At 41.4% G+C, this 19,863-nt stretch overlaps 1 protein-coding gene across 1 annotated transcript in view; it reads right to left on the bottom strand.

Moving 5' to 3' along the window:
* Nucleotides 1-19,863, bottom strand: part of LOC126457736 (uncharacterized) — a 347,274-nt gene that overhangs the window by 78,938 nt on the left and 248,473 nt on the right. Inside the window, exon 7 of the mRNA XM_050094281.1 lies at nt 13,692-13,769. Coding sequence (XP_049950238.1) covers nt 13,692-13,769 — 78 coding nt within the window. The remainder of the gene's footprint in view (nt 1-13,691; nt 13,770-19,863) is intronic.

Raw genomic sequence — 19,863 nt, 5'->3', positions numbered from 1 at the left:
GTGGAGAGATTTCAAATGTGTCTGGGTATCTGCCTAAGCCAAGTTTCACAGATGGACTCTTATAGATGATATGGGCTAAAGATTAACCCAATGTGTCTGCAAAGAACTGCATAGAATTAACAAGTTCCAGGTACAGCAACCGGGATAATTTGATGGGCCAATTTTTTCAAAAAGAGAAAAGGAGTGTAATGACATGAGCCTAAGTAGATGATATCAATACTGTAAAGTGAGCCACTTATGGTAATAAGCTGACCCACTGTTGCATCATGGTGCACATTATGTGTCACCGTCCACCTACTGTTCAGTGCCCACAATGTTACCATTACCAGGGGCTCTTGGCCATGCAGCTATTGGACTTCTGCAGCTGCAATCAACAACAAACTCATTCTGCCACAAAGAAATACTGGTTGTTCAGCCAGGTGGGGCATGCACTGAAACAGGCAGTCACTGACTGGTCAACTGTTATAATGTCGGCTTCTGCCATGAGGTCACTGCCTCTTTGATGTCTTCCTTACAGGACTAACAGCCAGGGGAGTTGAAATGAGGCCCTACAGTCACTAAGTCACTGGGGTGGTTACCAGCACCAGTAGCCAGCTGCCAGTCTGGAGTTGTTCCCTGGAAGTCTGAGTGTGTTATAGCTTCTTGCACTCAGTGGGCCATGTCAGCCTGCTGCATCAGGCCTAACATCTCTCAGCCTGGGCCGGGAGCATTGACTATGCAAGGTCACACCAGCATGTCTCTGCCATCGTCAGTGGATTGAGGCTCATCTTCCAGCATCACCTGACGCTGTCTTGAGTTGCAGGGTTCTATGAGTAACAAAGGGATTATACAGCTTCCAACTGGTTCTTGACTCCCCCACCCCACCCACTAACCTCCACCAGCCATACCCTCACCCTCTGCAGAAGAAATAAATACATAATACATGTGACATTGCCTTCAGTTGCTAGCGAATTCCTTTGCTGGATAATGGCATTTCCTTGATCAAGTGATTTATTCACAAGTTCTTTCTTATTACTTCAGGTGCATTCTGACAGTGTTAGCAATAAGTACATTAAATAGAAACATATTCTGAGTCAACTGTAAGGGACAATGAAATTGGTATGACTTCACAGCACTCAAAAATTTGACCAATTGGTAACAGATTTGAAGCTTTCCCTAGTGATGAAACCATAAGACGAACAACAATTCTTTTGTAGATATAACAAGAAATCACACAGTGAAAATGCATGTAATATAGGAATTTTTGTGCTGTTGTGGCAACCATTGAAAGGTCCGCTCCTGGAAGTTTATGCTGCTCTCCAAGGAAACTCATGCTGCTGAGGCAATGTGTACATGATGCTTATACTACTCTCAATGGAAACATGTGTCATCAAGACAAGAGATACATCACCAGTTGTGTGTTGCCCTTTGGAGCAGTTATCCGCAGTGCTACCACTACCTATGAAGGTAAGTTTTATTATGAGGAATGCCACAGTTGATTTACAGTTTATTGCTTGCAAAACACGTACAGTCAAACTTTTAGTACTGTACAAACCATTTTCAACAGTACAATGCCATTTACTAATGAAGAGTGGTTGATGTGCTCTTAATTTATGGTCAATGTCATAAATATGCATAAAGAACAGCAAAATTGTATGCAGTCAGTCCCCAGGTGGAGGGTGTCCAACTTGTCGCACCTTCATTAAGACTTCACAAGGTTGGCATTATTCTTATATTTCTTGCTTCGCAAAAATATATATGAAGGAAGAGTGCTACAAAGCAGTGGTTTTTGCTTCTGCAATGAATCAGCAGCCAATCCCCATCAAAAACAAAGAGACATTGGTATCATAGAATGATGCATTCTGCATATCCTTTGTGGAAACCAACATCACTGTTCCTTATTACTCTACATCAAGAACTACATGGCAGTGATTTTATTATTTTTTTGAAACAGCGATTGGGTTCTCCAGTACGTCAGTAATTTTGTGGAGAAAGTATTGTTTACAGGTAATGCCATGTTCCCAAGGTCAATCTGGGAAACATGCACAAGTCACTGGAAAACCCACACTGGCTACAACAGTTGTTCAATCAATAAGAGTTGAGCTTGAACATCTGGTGTAGCACAATCAGGTAGCACTTGATCAGCCCTAATTTCATTGATCGTATGTTGAATGAGGAAAAGTACACACATTTTTTTGACAAATAGTTCACCCTTGCTATTATAAATAAGCTCTTGATACCTTGTCAAATGATATAGTTCCAACATGATTGCTTTCCTGTGCATAATTCTGCAGTAGCAAGAAACACATTGAACAACATTGTTTCAAACCAGTGGTTGGGAAGAGGCAGTCCTATTCAGTGGCATACAGGAAGGTTCCAATGGCTGTGGAGGACATGTGAGAGCAAATTACTGCTGCATGTAAAGTGATTGCTCCAGATATGTTGACGGCAGGGGGTTCATCAGTGTTGCAGTATGTATAAAAATGTTGTGAGGCAAATGATTCTCACTCTGAACAAACTCTTTAAACAATTCACCAAAAAAAATGTGATGGCACATAATAATGTCTTCATTGTTCTCTGTTCAGTCTATGGTTTCATTCACGTAATATATAATTACTCTTCTTCTTTAAGCAAGGTGCAAATATTATCCAGACAATTCTAAGTTTTCATCGGGTTACCTTCCATTCAGGAGGCTGTTGCACGCAGTGACTGTTATGTTATATTGACTTGTAAATAAAAGATTCAGTTATCCGTCATCCTTTTTAAATTTTTTATTGGTAGATCTAGATTTCAGCTAGAAACTAGCCATTCTCAATACACTATCATTTTTGATCAATGCATGTTATGCCTGTTAGTCGAGCTTCATCCACAGTTCATTGAATACTCAGTTTCTAGCTGAAATCTAGATCTGCCAATAAGAAATTTAATAACAGGATGACTAATAGCTGAAATCTATTATTTACAAATTCTAAGTTTGTTACTCACAATCATACCTTTTCAATTATCAAATGTTCTTACATGTATATTATAATTTGTTGCACAATGTGGGGAATAAAAAAGTTAATTGTCTCTTCTTAATGCTGGCTAAATGACTTTCCAGTAATACAACATTTTCTTTGATATGAAACATATTTAAATCGAATCTAAAGTACAAGCACAATAATGCCTCTTAACCCACCAGTTCAAGCCACATTGGAGGGCAGCATATATTTATGGCAGCAACAAACGCACAAAAATCCCTATACTGCATAACATATTGTTACATCTACAAAAGAGTTATACTACTGCATTTGTCTCATTGCTACCTGTTGTTATGGTGGCAAAAAATAGCGAAGTTCCATTTAAAAATACTAGATTGATGTCTGTACCTCAGTTATTACTGAAGTTGTAAGAATGCATCATTGTTTCTTGAGCCCCCGATTACTGTTTGTCCAGGTCAACGGTAGTCAAACTCTTTTATTAAAGAGCCAACACTGACATTGTGGGGTGGCATCTGGGGCCGCATATGTACCGATCTAGTTATTGATTGGTAACCCTCATAAATTAGCATGGTATGAGCCCCTAATAGACTAGCTATAGTAAGGTCACAGTAAGTCGGCTGCTGGCCTCCAAGTACTGATCGTTAGAAGTTGACACCATTCAGAACATTTTGTGTCAACTATTTCCTGTTTCAGAATGCTGCCACCCTCAGAGACCCCAGAGCCATGGCACTGCAATTGCCAGATGAAGTGTTGTTGTGTTGTATGAGCAATGATTAATCAATTAACAACAGTAATTGTACTTATATTTAAATGCATTATGCAGTATGTGACACAAATATAAATATTTACTAAATGTTTCGAATGTCATTTTTCTTCTTTTCATTGCACTGGATTACAACAGCCTTAATTTAATTTCATATTCCATGCTACAAATATGTACCACATCTGCAGATGACCATCTCTATAAAGTGCATTCATGACTGCATGTTATTTACATCTGCAATTTACACTACAGCAGCTGACCATTACGAGCCACAGAGTGCCATGAATTATCACTAATGAAAGATAAACAATAAAACATCCCCCCCTCTCACGTCCTCTAACCCCTTAGTGGTTATGCTACTTACCCACAGCACCTGTGGTAAGCGGCCAAATTTACTTAGCTCACAACCAAAGTCACCAACACCAGTTAAAACTAAGCACATCTTCAAATATTACTGTCTCTGTAAGTATTTTTATTTGTTACTGACTGTGAGCAGAAAACTACACTCTTAAGAAGCTCTTAACATTAGCTGACATTTTTGGATTTGGCTATTTGTTGCTAGATGCATAGTGTTATAAAATATGACCAAGAATTGGAGACCACATGAATACTTGATTTGGACTGCATGTGGGCTGTGGACTGCAGTTTCATGACCACTGGTCTAGATGAATATAAGTTATAAATGTCTCTAATGAGTCAAAAGTAATTTGAGGTGAAAAAGTTAGGTGCCTCATCCTATATGGGGCTAAGTACTTGTGGTAAATCTCATTTTATATTTTCAACATAGATCTGAAATACCCAATGAAACCTCTGGCAGAAAGCTATTGAGATGACATATCTGTTTACTACTTGTTTTGCATGTAAAATACATCACTGGGGATTGAGTCCTCAAAATGCATCTTGAAAAATAAAAATGTTCTGGCACCTTACAGAGACCTTTTTTGCCATTTTCTGCAATTTTTATTTGGATTCCAATCTCTGTTGCTTTCAGGTATCTGCATTCCTTAAAATAATGTGGTGTGATTACAGTAAGCTAACAGCATGCTTTGACATCCATTTCAGTGCTCCCTTTAGTGCCAATTACAAAATTATTGCACCTGTCTCATACTTCGAATCTATAAGTGACGAAATCTTTTTGCTGACAATGCGGGGTGAAAAAAAAAAAAAAAAAAAAAAACATATATTTTGTTTCATGTCCATGCTCTACAAACAATAAAATCAGATAAATTCTGGAATATGGTGGATATCTGGAAGGCAGAGATCACAAAAGACCACATGAAGATGCCATTGGGAGATCAATGTACAACGTGGATGGGAAACAAAGTACAGGAATATTACTGGGGACTAACTGGCACATAAAAAAGACAAACAAAATGGAGAATGGCTCATTGAATTATGTGAGAACCACAATATTTAACTAATGACCACACATTATTGGCATCTGTGCAAGAAGTAAACAGCATGACACTCATAGCTACAGAATTGCATAATTATAATCCACATTGTTATATCTCAAGGGCAAAGCAATAATGAAAGTCAGACTTAAAAAGGGAATAAATATGGAATCTGATCACTACATTTCAATAATAAAGTGCAGACCCATAGCTCCTACAAGAAAGAACAACACCACAGTTATGTTCTGCCTCAGTACCAAAGAACTAAAAAAGAAAAGAAAATGAATTCAAAGGTCTGGTTTGAGCAGTAGAGAAAGACTTGGAAAATACAAGAAGACATTGGGTATAGGCTGCTAAAGAAATAGCAGGGATCTAAAATGAGAAAGAAATACATGTGATGGAATGATAACAGGCACTGAAGGGTTGGTTAACTGTTTGGAAAGAATGCCATGCATCTCAGAACAAAGAAGACTGGGACACTTACCAAACCCAATGAGCATAAACAGCAATGCAAGTACACATTGAGAAATGGAAGTGTAAAAAGAAACTATTGAGAAAGACAGAACAAAACTATCAATGAAATGAGCCCCACACATATTACAGCAATTTTAAAACTAGGACACCAGGAACTTCAAAAAGTGGTGGCTAATGGGGCTCTAGTGAAGCTGTGATAGGTTTAGCAAGCCAACTGTGGATCAACAATCAGCTTTCAACATAGGAACTAGCCTTGGAAAGGATGGATATAAGAAACAATGACCTGACACTGACAAGACAAACGGACTATGAATATGGACTTCGAACATTGAGACACTGACAGGAAAGGTAGAGGAGATAGTGAATATGATGGAAAGGAGAAAACTGGATACGTTAGGCATGAGGGAGACAAGACAGAAAGGAGAATGCAGTAGGAAACTGGGAAAAGTTTGCAGAACGTGCTGGAGTGGAAATGAAAAAAGAAGACAAAAAGAGAATGGGAGATGTTGTGAGGGATAGTTAAAAGTAAAGGTACAGAGGATAAGCAAAGAATAATGACAAAGGAAAGAAATATGGAGGTGGTTCAGGTGTATGCCCTTCAAGTGGCTGTACATCTTAAGAAAAGATGGATACTGAGGAAGAATTACAAGAGCAGTTGAATGGACGAAGAGTAATAGTCATGGGAGACTTGAATGCACATATAGGGAGTGAAAGATAAGGGTATGAAAATGTACTGAGAGCTGAAGGATGGGGATGTAGAAATGAAGAAAGAAAGTGATTGCTGGAATTCTGAAAGAGCAATGGTTTAGTGATTAGACATAGGTAACTCCTGGTTTCAGAAGAAAGAGAGCCACAAAGTAATGTGGTGCAGCAGGAATCTGCTTCAGAAATCTTTGGCAAATTACACGCTCTATGACTGGGAAATGAAAAGGACTGTAGTGGATATAAAGGCATTGGATAGTGGTTGGTTGGTTTGCAAAGGTCATTGGTCCCTTTTTCCATGCCCATGAAGCACCCACGAGGGATAAAAAACAAGCTACGGAGATGGCAAGGGATGGTACAGAACAGGAAAGACACATAGAAAGACCAGAAAAAAGGAATTAAAAGCACACAGAGTATGACAGTGGTTGGCTGACCATGGAAACAAAAAAGGAAAAGCCAACCACCAAGAGACACACTAAATACCCCAATCTAAAACCATTCGCCAAAGGCCAGACTCAACACAAAAAAAAGACAAACCCTTAGATCGAGCGATAAAAGCCCCATGCACGAATAAAACTCAAAACGAAATCTGCCATTGCAGCATCATCTGTTAAAAGCGCAGGGAAGTTATAAGGCAGCACAAATGCCTACCTGAGCATAATTAAAAGTGGACAAGCCAACAAGATGTGGACCACTGTCAACACTGATCCACAGCAAAGAGAGGTGAGTCCTCACAGCGCAAGAGATGACTGTGCAGCTGCCATGTTTGGCCAATGTGTAGCCAGCAGAGAACAACTGAGTCCTTGTGAGACACTTGCAAGGGAGCACCACACACTTGTTGTCTCCTTGATGACCCGAAGTTTGTTGGGTGAAGGCAGGGTGCACCATTTATCACCCCAGGTGCCGAGGACCTTCTCTTGCAAAACTGATTGGAGATCACACTCTGAAAGGTCAATCTCCAACGCAGGTGCACCAAAAGCCTGTTTGGCCAATGTGTCAACACATTCATTACCCAGGATGCTGACTTGACCCGGGGTCCACACAAAGACCACACAGCAGCCGCAATGGGAAAGAGTATGGAGGGACTCCTGGATAGCCATCAACAGAGGAGAGTGAGGGAAACACTGGTTGATAGCTCGTAAACACTCAGGGAGTCACTACAGATAATGAAGTACTCACCTGAGCAGGAGCGGATATACTATAGGGTGAGAAAGATGGTGACAAGCTCTGCAGCGAAAACACTGCAGCCAGTCGGCAATGAGCATTGTTCAAAATGATCCCCAAGAGTAATAGCATAACCAACTCGACCAGCAACCAGTGAACTATCAGTATAGGCCACATCAGAGCAGTGAAATGAGGCAAGGATGGAAAGAAAGTGGTGGCAGAGGGCCTCAGGAGGGACTGAGTCCTTTGGGTCCTGTGCCAAATCCAGCCGAAGGCGTGAGCAGGGCACACACCATGGGGGTATACGTATATGGGCCAGGAAAAGAAGTGGGAGACGGAAAAGCTCAAGTGCAGAGAGAAGAGCCCGGACACGAACTGTGATCGTACACCCTGACCTGGGCCGCCGTTCTGGAAGATGGACAACTGAGTTGGGGAACAGGAGAGGGAAAAGCTCAAGCCCAGAGAGAAAAGCCCGGACGCGAACTGTGATTGTACACCCTGACCTGTGCCGCTGTTCTGGAAGATGGACGACTGAGTTGGGGAACAGGAGACGGTAATTTGGATGCCTGGGGAAGCCACAAAGATGTGCAGCATAAGCAGCCAGTAAACGTAGGCACTGGATCTGCAATGAAGGGACACCAGCCTCCACAAGTATGCTGTTTACAGGGCTTGTGCGGAAAGCTCCAGTTGTGAGTCGGATCTTGCAGTGAAGTATGGGATCAAGCAACCGCGATGCCGAACCATAAGCCAGGCTCCCATAATCGAGACGGGACTGAATCAATGCCTGATACAGTCGTAGAAGGATAGACCAATCGGCACCTCAGCTGATTTGACTCAAGCAACAAAGAGCATTAAGAGGATGCCAGCAAGTTTGTTTAAGCTGCCGAATATGTGGGAGCCAAGTCAACCAGGTATCAAAAAGCAAGCCCAAAAAATGGTGCATCTCCACCACAGTAAGAGGTTCACTGTCAAGATAAAGTTGTGGCTCAGAGTGAACAGTGCGACACTGGCAAAAATGCATGATGCAGGTCTTGGCAGCTGAGAACTGGAAGGCGTACGTGATGGCCCAAGACTGCATCCTGTGGATAGCGCCCTGTAGCTGCCGTTCAGAAACCGCAATGCCAGTGGAGCTATAGTACAAGCAAAAGTCATCAGCATACAAAGAAGCCAATACAGACATTCCCACAGCTGCAGCTAGCCCATTGATAGCAACTAAAAAGAGGCAGACACTCACGACAGAGCCTTGCGGGACCCCATTCTCCTGGACTCGGGAGTAACTATGGGAGGAACCAACTTGCATGCGGACGGAACAAAGCGACAGAAAATTTTGAATAAAAATCAGGAGCGGGCCCCTAAGACCCCACCCATGAGGTGTGGTGAGGATTTGATATCACCACGTGGTATCATATGCCTTCCACATGTCAAAAAAGACAGCAACCAGATACTGACAACGGGAAATGCCGTATGGATGGCAGACTCTAGGCAGATCAGATTATCAGTGGCAGAGCGGCCCTTACAGAATCCACCCTAAGACGGAGCCAGAAGGCCCTAAGACTCAAGTAGCCAACTCAACCTCCGGCTCACCATGCATTCGAGCAACTTGCACAGAACGTTGGTGAGGCTAATGGGGTGGTAGCTGTCCACCTCCAGTGGATTCTTGCCAGGCTTCAGCACTGGTATGATAATGCTTTTCCGCCATTGAAACAGGAACTCACCTGCAACCCAGATATAGTTGAAAAGGTCTAGGAGGCATCGCTGGCTGTTCACCGAGAGGTGTTTGAGCATCTGATAGTGGATGCAATCTGGCCTGGGAGCCATACCAGGACAAGCGGCTAGGGCGCTTTGGAATTCCCACTCTCTGAATGGAGCATTGTACGATTCAGGGTGGTGTGTGTGGAATGAAAGGCTCCGACGTCCCAACCGCTCTTTCAGGGAGCGGATGGCCAGAGGGTAATTCGTATAAGTGGAACTCTGATCATAATGCTCCGCTACCAGTTTTTCAATTGTGTCGGAGTCAGTAGAGACTGCTCCATTCAGGGAGAGCCCAGGTACACTGATGGGGGTCTGATAGCCATAGAGGCACCTAATCTTTGCCCAAAGCTGCGATGGAGAGGTATGGAGGCCAATGGTGGAGACATACCTTTCCCAGTGCTCCTGCCTGCGTCGGCGAATAAGATGGCGGGCTTGGGCACGGAGCCATTTAAAGGTGATAAGGTGTTCCAATGATAGGTATCACTAATGACGTTGGAGGGCCTGCCTGCGAACTTTAATCACCTCAGCGATCTCGGGTAACCACCAAGGTACAGTCTTCAGTCAAGGGGACCCGGAAGCACAGGGAATTGCAGATTTTGCAGCAGAAATTATGCCGGTGGTGATCGTGTGAACCACCACATCAATGGCATCATTAGAAAGAGGCTCAATACTGCAGTGGAGGTAAACAAGTCCCAGTCAGCCTTATTCATAGCCTATCTGGATGACAGAAAGATCGGAAAGTGGTCACTACCACACAAGTCATCATGTACACTCCATTGGACAGATGGTAGAAGGCTAGGGCTGCAGACCGAAAGGTCGATGGCTGAGTACATGCCATGTGCCACACTGAAATGTGTGGAGGCACCATTATTTAAGAGTTCCAGCTCAAGCTGTGCCAACACTTGCTCAACGACAGTGCCTCGGCCTGTTGTCACCAACCCACCCCACAAAGGGTTATGGGCGTTAAAATCACCCAATAACAAAAAAGGTGGCAGCAGTTGGTCTATCAGCACAGCTAACACATGCTGTGGGATATCACCATCCGGTGGAAGACAGATACTGCAGACAGCAACAGCTTGAGGTGCCCACACCCGAATAGTGACAGCCCCAAAAGGTGTTTTAAGAGGTATACACTCACTGTAAAGAGAGTTAAGGATGTAGATGCAGACGCCACCAGATACCCTCTCATAAGCTGCCCAGTTCTTATAATAACCATGATAGTCACAGAGGGCGGTGGTTCGCATCGCCGGAAACCAAGTTTCATGGAGAGCAATGCAGAAAAAAGGGTGAAGGCTCAGAAGTTGTCGGATCTCAGCAAGGTGGTGGAAAAAACCACTGCAATTCCACTGGAGAATGACATTGTCCATGGCCAAAAAAGGTGTGAAGGGACCGAGGAGGCAGATTATGCCACTGGGTCACCTGCTGCCACAGACTGAGGACATGTGTGATCGACATCCATTGTGTCTGAGGGTCCGGCAAGATCTAGGTCCTCAGCGGATGCCAGAATCTCCACCTCATCCTCAGACGCAGAGCCTGTAGGGAGCGGTGGGGTGGGTGCCACCGCAAGTTCTTTGATCTTAGAGGTCTTCTTCTTGGACTTTTGTCGCTGCTCCTTGGGTTTCACTGGCTAGGATGGCTACACTGATTCAGTCTCTGGGATGGAGGAGGATCATGAAGCCCTACAACCAGCTGTTGGTGGGCACTTCAGCCACTCGTGGGGTAATCTTTGCCACTGGTGGAAACCTGGGAAGGGAGGGACCCAAGGGACCCCTTGCAAGTGAGAGGAGGACACTTCTCCAGATAAGAAGTGAGGATGGATGTCCCAGATGGGTGAGGAGGTTATAAGGAAAAGATTACCAAATGATGAACAAAAAACATGAGAAGAGGAGAACAATGAAAAGTGCTACAGTAGAAGTTGCAGTAGCTGTATGTGGAAGGACAAGTGGCAGAAAATGGCAGGAGATGACCTTTGTGGAGTGAAATAGTCAAAGAGGTAGTGGGAAGGAAGAACAAGGTCTTCAGACTATGGCTCCAAGAAAGAACTGAATTAGCAAGAGACAAGTATAAGAAAGAGGTAGATAAGACAGTGGCTTGGGAGACAAGAAAGTAGACAAAAGAATGGACAAAGAGAATGGAGGAAGATAGCAGAAGGTGTAAGAAAGTATTGTATGGAATGGTCAAAAGTAAGAGGAGAGGTTTGACAGAGGACGCAACAACGATGGATAAAAATGAGAAAGAGGTTAATAACAAAGAGACGTTGACTCATATCATTGCTTTGATTTCATACAACTGACTGGTACATACACACCACTACACTGCCGTGGTTTACATCAGCAGTGGAGGGTCACATAATCACCTGGTATCAGTTCTACACCGCCTTCAGTGCTCCACGGGATCAATTACTCTTTTAAGGAGGGACTAATATTCTGCCCGATGAGCTTAAAATTCTGAGGACATTTCTCTAGGAGTGGACAAGTGGCAGAAAATGGCAGGAGGTGACCTTTGTGGAATGAAAGAGTCAAAGAGGTAGTGGGAAGGAAGAACAGGGCCTCTAGAAGTATAGCAGGAATTTGACATGGAGGTGGACACCAGTTTCTTGTTCAGATGTGTATTGGAAAAAAATAATACAAGGATGGTGCAAAGAACAAAACTTCAGAAACTATTCACTATTAAGAATGGGGTGAATATAGACAATGGTACAACAATAACAACAGAACAACAAATTAATGTACTGAAAGAAGTAGATGAACAAGACAAGCTGGCAGGTTTTTTTTAAAAAAAAGAAAAAAAAAGACCTAGAAGTAATGTCAAATATCACAGACACTACAAACCAGTTTAGTAGTAGACATGGAAGAATGAAACATGTGAATAGCTTTAAAATGTATGAGCAGATGGATTACAGCCAATGGGCTAGATAAAGAAGCCCATAAAGCAAGAGCCAGAAAAATGGACACAGCTTTCTAAATAACACAGATTATTTATGAAAAAGGGGTTCAAGGGAAACAGTCATTAAAGCAGTGTGTTTATCTGAACTGAAGTTGTTACATCATCCTAGTCAATCAGTACGAGAGGAAAAAAAGGATACGATACGCAAACATAGAATTAAGTTTTGTGGCAATACAAGAAGAATAATTGATTCAAAATTGATGAAATACATCTTAAACATCAAAACAATATATAAGAACACACTGATACATAAATGACAAAAATGATTTAGAGGAAATGGATATACAACCAGAAGACATGCAAAACAGAGACACCTTCAGAGCAGCAATTGTGACTTTAAGGACTTTTCAATGTGAGAAATGAACAACTGGTACCAAATGGTCCAATGCATATTCTAGGCACAGTACACAGTGAAAACCATATGGCTCACTTGGGAAAAGAAAAACATGAAAACAACTGTCACAATGGTCAGGAAATAAATAACTGTGGAAAAGACAGACAATCAAGATAAACATTGCAGCAGACAGAAAATCAAGATAAACATTGCAGCAGAATGTGTGTGTGTGTGTGTGTGTGTGTGTGTGTGTGTGTGTGTGTGTGTGTGTGTGTGTATGGAGAGAAAGAAAAAGGAAAAGAAAGGGGTGGGCAGAATGGTGAATATTGTGAACAGCAAAGGTGATGGAGAACATTGGTAGTTTCAATGAAGAACTTTATGTGTTTCAGTAGCACTAGTGAGCATGTCTTAAGGGTAATTATGTTCTGGTGAAGTTAATTCTTGATAGACTGTGAGAAACCTACTATTATGTAGTAAAGCGAATAATCTTTTTCTTTTTTTTAATTTTGCCTTCCGATGTACGAAGATGACTCAAGATACTTGCTTGCACTAAGTCATAGGGCCAGTTTTAACAAGCACATACATTCAAAACATGTATAATATAAATAGTGAGTGAACATGCATCAGAGGAGGTCATTTACTTGCAGAACCTAAGGCTGTAAAAATTCCAGACATTTCGTACTGAAAAATGCTGTGTGTTTCTCAGCACAGCTTCACATGTTCCTAATTTGGTTACTGATAAGCAGATGGTCCTTTTCTATTCCAAAAATTTGAATTTATAATCAGATATTCACAGATGTCTGAGCAGTTAACTACTTTTAGTTAACAATGTGCCACAACAATATTATGAAGTCTTCCTAGGGGAAAAAAAAATATTTTGCTACTATCTATTTTTATTTTTTTTATTTTATTTTTTGATAAAATTACATTTATAGGAAGTAATGTGCACCCATACATGCAATACTTGGCATAAACTAAATAAAGCAAGTATCTTATTACAAGTGCATGCAATCTATAATTTTTAGAAAACAAACATTGGCAATTTCACAGAATTGCAAACACACACAAAAATTAAAGTTGTATATATTTGTACCAAGACTGAGCCATTTGTGTGCAGGGGAGTGAATAAGCCTATGAACGGTAGTAATTAATACATGCTGGTGACAGTGAAACAAAAGGGGTAGTATTTTTATTGTACTCACAATGCACCATTTATAATCAACATGAAGTTAGGTGCTTTTTCCAGGAACTGTCCTTTTATAATCATTGGTGGACGTTTCCTTAAAAATCAGTACAGAAGAATGATAGACAAGATTCTGTCAATGTTTGATAGATAATGAATTAGTACGTACACCCACCCACCCACACACACACACACACACACACACACACACACACACACACACACACACAAACCATATTTATCTGACTATAATATGACCCTAAATATAAGACATCCCCCTTTTTTGAAAAAAATCCATCAAAAAACTTTTTTTAACATATTCTGACTAGCTGAAGATTCTCTAAAGCAGAATATGAGACAGTTTTCTTAACAGAAGGAAAATGTTGGTGCTGTATTATTTCATGGCACACCTCAACCAGGAAGTTTTACTGAGATAAAGTGTCTCACTAAAAGCGTTAGCATCTTATGCCATTTAATGATTGTCTACATTTGGTAATACAAGGAGAAACAAAATAAACAAAAAGAAACAGTCTTAATTAATTATTGTCCTCACTTTCTGCTTTGCATATTATCTAAGCAAGTAGTCTGTGGTACTACTATTTTTAATCATCATTATCATCATCACCATCATCATCATCACAACAACTTGTATCATCATCTTCATTTGTAAACCTAATGCCATTTTTTCCTTCCTTGCACTCCTTCCATATTATGTCATCTTCTGACTATGCATAGCATTATATATGTTACACTTTTTGAATACTTTCACTATAGATTCAGTTGAGATCCTGCCAGAACCAGTAAGGATCCCTGGCCCAGCATAGATATTGAGGGTTTCTTGAACATCCCCTGGAGTCAGGGCAAGGTCTCATTGAAAAAGTCACTCACTGTAAAGCTGTTGCAGGTGAACCTTAAAAGGTCTATTCGCAACAACATCCATTAATTGAAGTTGTGAGATCATGCCACCAAGAATTATTGTCAAGCCTGTGTTGTTCTTTGGTATAAGGACCTTAACTTCCTGGTTGAGGTGTGCCATGAAAGAATACAGCACCAACATTTTCCATCTGTTAAGCAAAGTGTCTCATATTCTGCTTCAGAGAATCTTCAGCTAATCCAGCATCAGATCATTTGTCACCCATCTCTTTTCTTGGCATCTAAAGATAAGCCCTGCAGGCAGTTTTTCTTTCGATATCATTTTCCTGGAAACAATCACATAGAGCAGGGGAGTGGAGGGTAGCTTCCTCCCATCTGTTAGTGCGCCCAGCTTTACTACGATTCTGGCCTTTTCACTGTCAGAACTTCTTATAGGAACACTGTTAATGCCCTTCATGTCAACAGTAATGTTTGCCAGCATATCAAAATAAACAGGCATTGCCTAAATAACATAGAAAATAGTCCTATCATTTTCTTAGATTGATTACACTCTCATGTCTAAACCACAATCACGTCCAGATCAATGAAGTTCAATACTTAGTGCCTAAAGCACTTTTACTACTGACACCAATGCACAGCCAGAACAGAACTGACATCCTGGACAAAGTATGCAGCTATTTATACAAACATGAAATATTTCAGAATGCTAGTATTTATAAAAATATTAAAAATTCAAAACATACAAAAATTACAAACATAATATTTCAAGAACATTCCAGAAACAATAAATTCTAAATAACCAACAACTGCTGGTGATCAGGTTTGAACTGGAGACCAACAGCACGCCAGTGATGCTAACCACTGTGTTACACAGTATGCACCATAGCTCATAACATTGCTCCCTCTTCTGGAGAAAAAATGATCTGCTGTTTCAGAAGTTCTCATCAGAGCGAACTACAACACTTTGGGTCTAGATCTTGTCAGTGGTTCTGTATATGGTGGCAATGGTGGATCTTCATTGTCTGGTGATGTTACATAACCTTCACTAAGATGAGCATTGAAGGTAGCCACTCATGTAGAAATTTTGCAATTGGTGAGTGGTCTTCAGCTTCCTTGAACCTCCCACTACCAATCTGCACCTCTGAACTGTAGTAGGGATCCATATGGGGGACATGAATGATGTATTTGCACTTCTGTCTTTTTGATTAAGAGCCACAGTCCTCAACTTTATATATGACATCTAATAATCAATTAAGGATACGATACAGCCTAAAGTAGCACTTTAATAACTTTTCCTGTAGTATTACTTTCCACATGGACCTAAAAATCCATACCAAGTCTCCTGGGCTATATCTCTCAAGCTGGCACTTGAAATTATAGCACTCCTGGTCTTTCTCCTAGGTGTCCAAAGTCTGCATGTGAGTCAGCTGCCTTGCTTCTTTGGCTCTGATAATGAGATGTTTCACACAGTCATCCTGATTATTATCTGGTTCAAATGGGAATAGTGTATCCATTGTTGTTTTTTCTCTGTGACTGTGGAGCAGAAAGAATGGTGTGATCCGAGTAGTGTCTTAGTTCTCTGTGTTGTATGCAAATGTCATGACAGGCAGTATTGTATCCCAACCTCTCTGTTTGATATTAATGTACATCAAGAACATATCTGTTTGGTTTGGCTGGGTTGTTTGCGGGGAGGAGACCAAACAGCGAGGTCATCAGTCTCATCGGATTAGGGAAGGAAGTCGGCCGTGCCCTTTCAAAGGAACCATCACGGCATTTGCCTGTAGCAATTTAGAGAAATCACAGAAAACCTAAATCAGGATGGCCGGACGTGGGATTGAACCGTCGTCCTCCCGAACGCGAGTCCAGTGTGCTAACCACTGCGCCACCTCGCTTGGTAGAAAATATCTGTCAATATGTTATTAAAGCATTTTTTGAGGTCATTCGTCTGTATATGGTAGGCAGTTGTCATCCTGTGGGTGATGCCATGACATGGAATTACCTCTGACATTAGTCTCTTCTGGAAAATTTTTCCGTTATAAGATATCATCACATGGGCCTCTCCATGATTCAAAATGATATCTTCTGCAAGCAACTTTGCAATTTCTGGAGCTTCGGCTGTCATCACACCTTTGGTGACAACATAATGAGTGAAATAGTCAGTGTAGACTATTACTCATCAATTCTCCAGGAGATCAATTCCAGTTTGGTGGAATGGCGCTGCTGCATGTGGGATTGATACCAGATGCCCTAGAGGTAATTTTAACATGTGCTCCCATTGTTGGCATTTGTTACAGTAGCTCATATAAAATCTAACACATCAGTAGAGACCTTGTCAGTGATATGAGTCATCATGAACCCAGGTGACCAGGCGCTGCAGCATTGTGGAAAAACTTCAGGACAGTTAGCCATAGATGAGCTGAATTGACACACAACCATTTCTGCCCCAGTGCATCACAATTCCTCTTACACCCTGCTTCATTAATTAATTGGAATTCATTAATTAATTGGAATTCTTTTTTAGTCAGTTCCTCATTCTTCAAGGCTTGTTTGGTATTCAGTGGTACAGGATCTTCCCTCTGTCCAACACCTCATGTCATTTAATGCAGCAATGACTGCAATTTCATCCATCCTTCCATATTTTGCCTTAAATGGCAATCAGTACCCTTTTGTTTGCATCCACTGTGATATTGCATTCCTGAAACCTCAGTGTCCATCTCTCTAGTTGACCAGAGATAAAGGTGATCCATTACAATGGTGAATGAATTGCCAAATAAATATGGCTGGAACTCATTGATAGCCCAAATAACTATAAGGCACTCTTTCTTGATTACAGAGTAGTTCATCTCAGACTTGGAGATTATTCAGGAAGCAAAATGTATGACCTTTTCGGCACCGTTCTGAATTTACATATCAAAATAATCAGCAACCAGCTGCATAAAAGAAATTTAATTTCTTTATGGGTTTCGGGCACTTAGTGCAATTCTCCAGAAGATATGCCCATCGCATTACTCACGAGTATCAATAATAAGATGCAAACAGCAAAATTCCATGGTCATGTTGTTCATAATGCCTGTACAAAAATGGTATAAGGAAGCCAAATAACAAGTGCAGACAACATCCAGGTGTGGCATGATGTCTGCACTAGTTGTTTGGCTTCTTTATGCCATTTTTGTACAGGTACAATGAACCACATGACCATATAATTTTGCTGTATGCATGTTATGGTTGACACTTGCTGGTGAAGTGATATGTATAGCCTTGTAAATAAGGACACTAAGTGCCCAAAACTGGTAAAGAAATTAAATTTCTTTTATACAACTGTTACTGATTATTTCCATATATACAACTACAGTTGGTGAGGACGGATAAAATACTTCCGTAATTTGTATTATAACTGTCCCTATTCCAAAACAGAAACCGTCAGTGTGAAGCCCTGTCTTTGCATTTTTTCATATAATGCTAGGACTAGAGAAGATGTTAGTGCTTCCTTAAGGACAAGGAAAGACCTTTTTGCACCTACCAAGAAAATTTGGCATCTCCTTGCAGTATTTCTTGCAAGGGATGTGCCCCAGTACAGAAGCCCTTTATTGATTGTCAGTAGTAGAAGCTAAGAAAACTTCACACTTCACAAATGTGTAGGGGAGTCATAAAATCTGTGACTGCTCTTATTTTTTTCTGGGTTGCAACAGACTCCATCACCATTCACTAGGTGCCTCAATAATTTTATTTCTTTGGCAATGAAGAGGCTCTTTTTTGGACTGAGGCAGAGACCTGCAGAGTGAACACATTTCAACATGATTGTCAGATAGATTAGGTATTCATCAAATGCCTTAAAAAATTACATTATCATCCAGCCATCTTACGTTCGAAAGTGGATGAAGCATTTCACAGTCCACATCGCATAACTTGAGGCCAACAGGAGTTATAAAGGTAATCTTTTTCCCAGTCAATCTTGTTGGCCTTAATTTGCCAGTATCCTCATTGCATGTCCATTGCTGAGAAACACTTATCTCCTTTCAAGTAATCTAGGGTGTTATCAACACACAGCAATGGAAAGACATCTTTCTTCATTATTTTGTTCAGTTGTCAGTAAACAATGCAGAAACACCTTATGCCATCCTTCTTCTTCACAAGGACAACAGGAAAGAACCAAGGGAACTCTGAAGGGTCAATGATGTCATCTTGCAGCATCTTCTCCACTTCCTCCCAAATTATCCACCATTCAGCCAGTGACACCCTATGTGAGTGCTGGTTAACTGATGGATGATTCCCAGTGTTGATATGGTGTTTTACTATCAGTTGTTTGGTCTCCACTTCTGATTTGAAAGCATCAAAAAATTGACACAGAATGGCTATCGCTCACCGATGCTGTTCCTTGGTCAGGCCTGATCCTATTGTGACTTTCAGCTCAACTGCTTTTGTATCATGGAAGTGTAGTCTTCTTTAGGTGATGATGGCAAGCATGCACCATGCCAGAAAAGTAAGCCAGTTGACTTACATCTAGACAGGTTGGCCATTGATGATGACATCAGTAAGATTTCCAGATATCTTGGTGCCATGGAGGATTTGCATCTGTGGCAGCCTCACCTCCATCGATGGTCAGCTCACTTAGTTCTCCTGAAGTGCTGGTACCTCTGCATGGTGACAGGGAATGGCTACAGCTTGTTGAGGAGCAACCTAGTCCAGAGTATGATGATGGGCTTCATCTCAAAGATCCACTATAATCCCCTGCAGCTGACAGGTATGAACAGAACTGCTATTATACACTATGTGATCAAAAATATCCGGAAACCTGGCTGAAAATGACTCACAAGTTCGTGGCGCCCTCCATTGGTAATGCCGGAATTCATTATTGTGTTGGCCCACCCTTAGCCTTGATAACAGCCTCCACTCTCACAGGTATATGATCAATTAGGTGCTGGAAGGTTTGATGGGGAATGGCAACCTATTCTTCACAGAGTGCTGCACTGAGGAGAGATATCGATGTTGGTTGGTGAGGCCTGGCATGAAGTTGGCATTCCAAAACATCCCAAAGGTGTTCTAAAGGTTTCCAGTCATGACTCTGTGCAGGCCAGTCTATTACATAGATGTTATTGTCATGTAACCACTCTGCCACACGCCATGCATTACGAACAGGTGCTTAATCATGTTGAAAGATGCAGTTGTCATTGCTCCTCAATAGTGGGAAGCTTAAAACATAAATGTAGGCCTGTGCTGTGATAGTGCCATGCAAAACATCAAGGGGTGCAAGCCCCCTCCATGAGAAACACGACCACACCATAACACCACACCTCTGAATTTTACTGTTGTCACTACAC

The sequence above is a fragment of the Schistocerca serialis genome, chromosome 2 (genome assembly GCF_023864345.2).
Source record: "Schistocerca serialis cubense isolate TAMUIC-IGC-003099 chromosome 2, iqSchSeri2.2, whole genome shotgun sequence".
NCBI classification, from domain to species: Eukaryota; Metazoa; Arthropoda; class Insecta; order Orthoptera; family Acrididae; genus Schistocerca; species Schistocerca serialis.
Note: the sequence above shows the minus strand (reverse complement) of the source record. Positions and strands in the feature narration are given on the sequence as shown.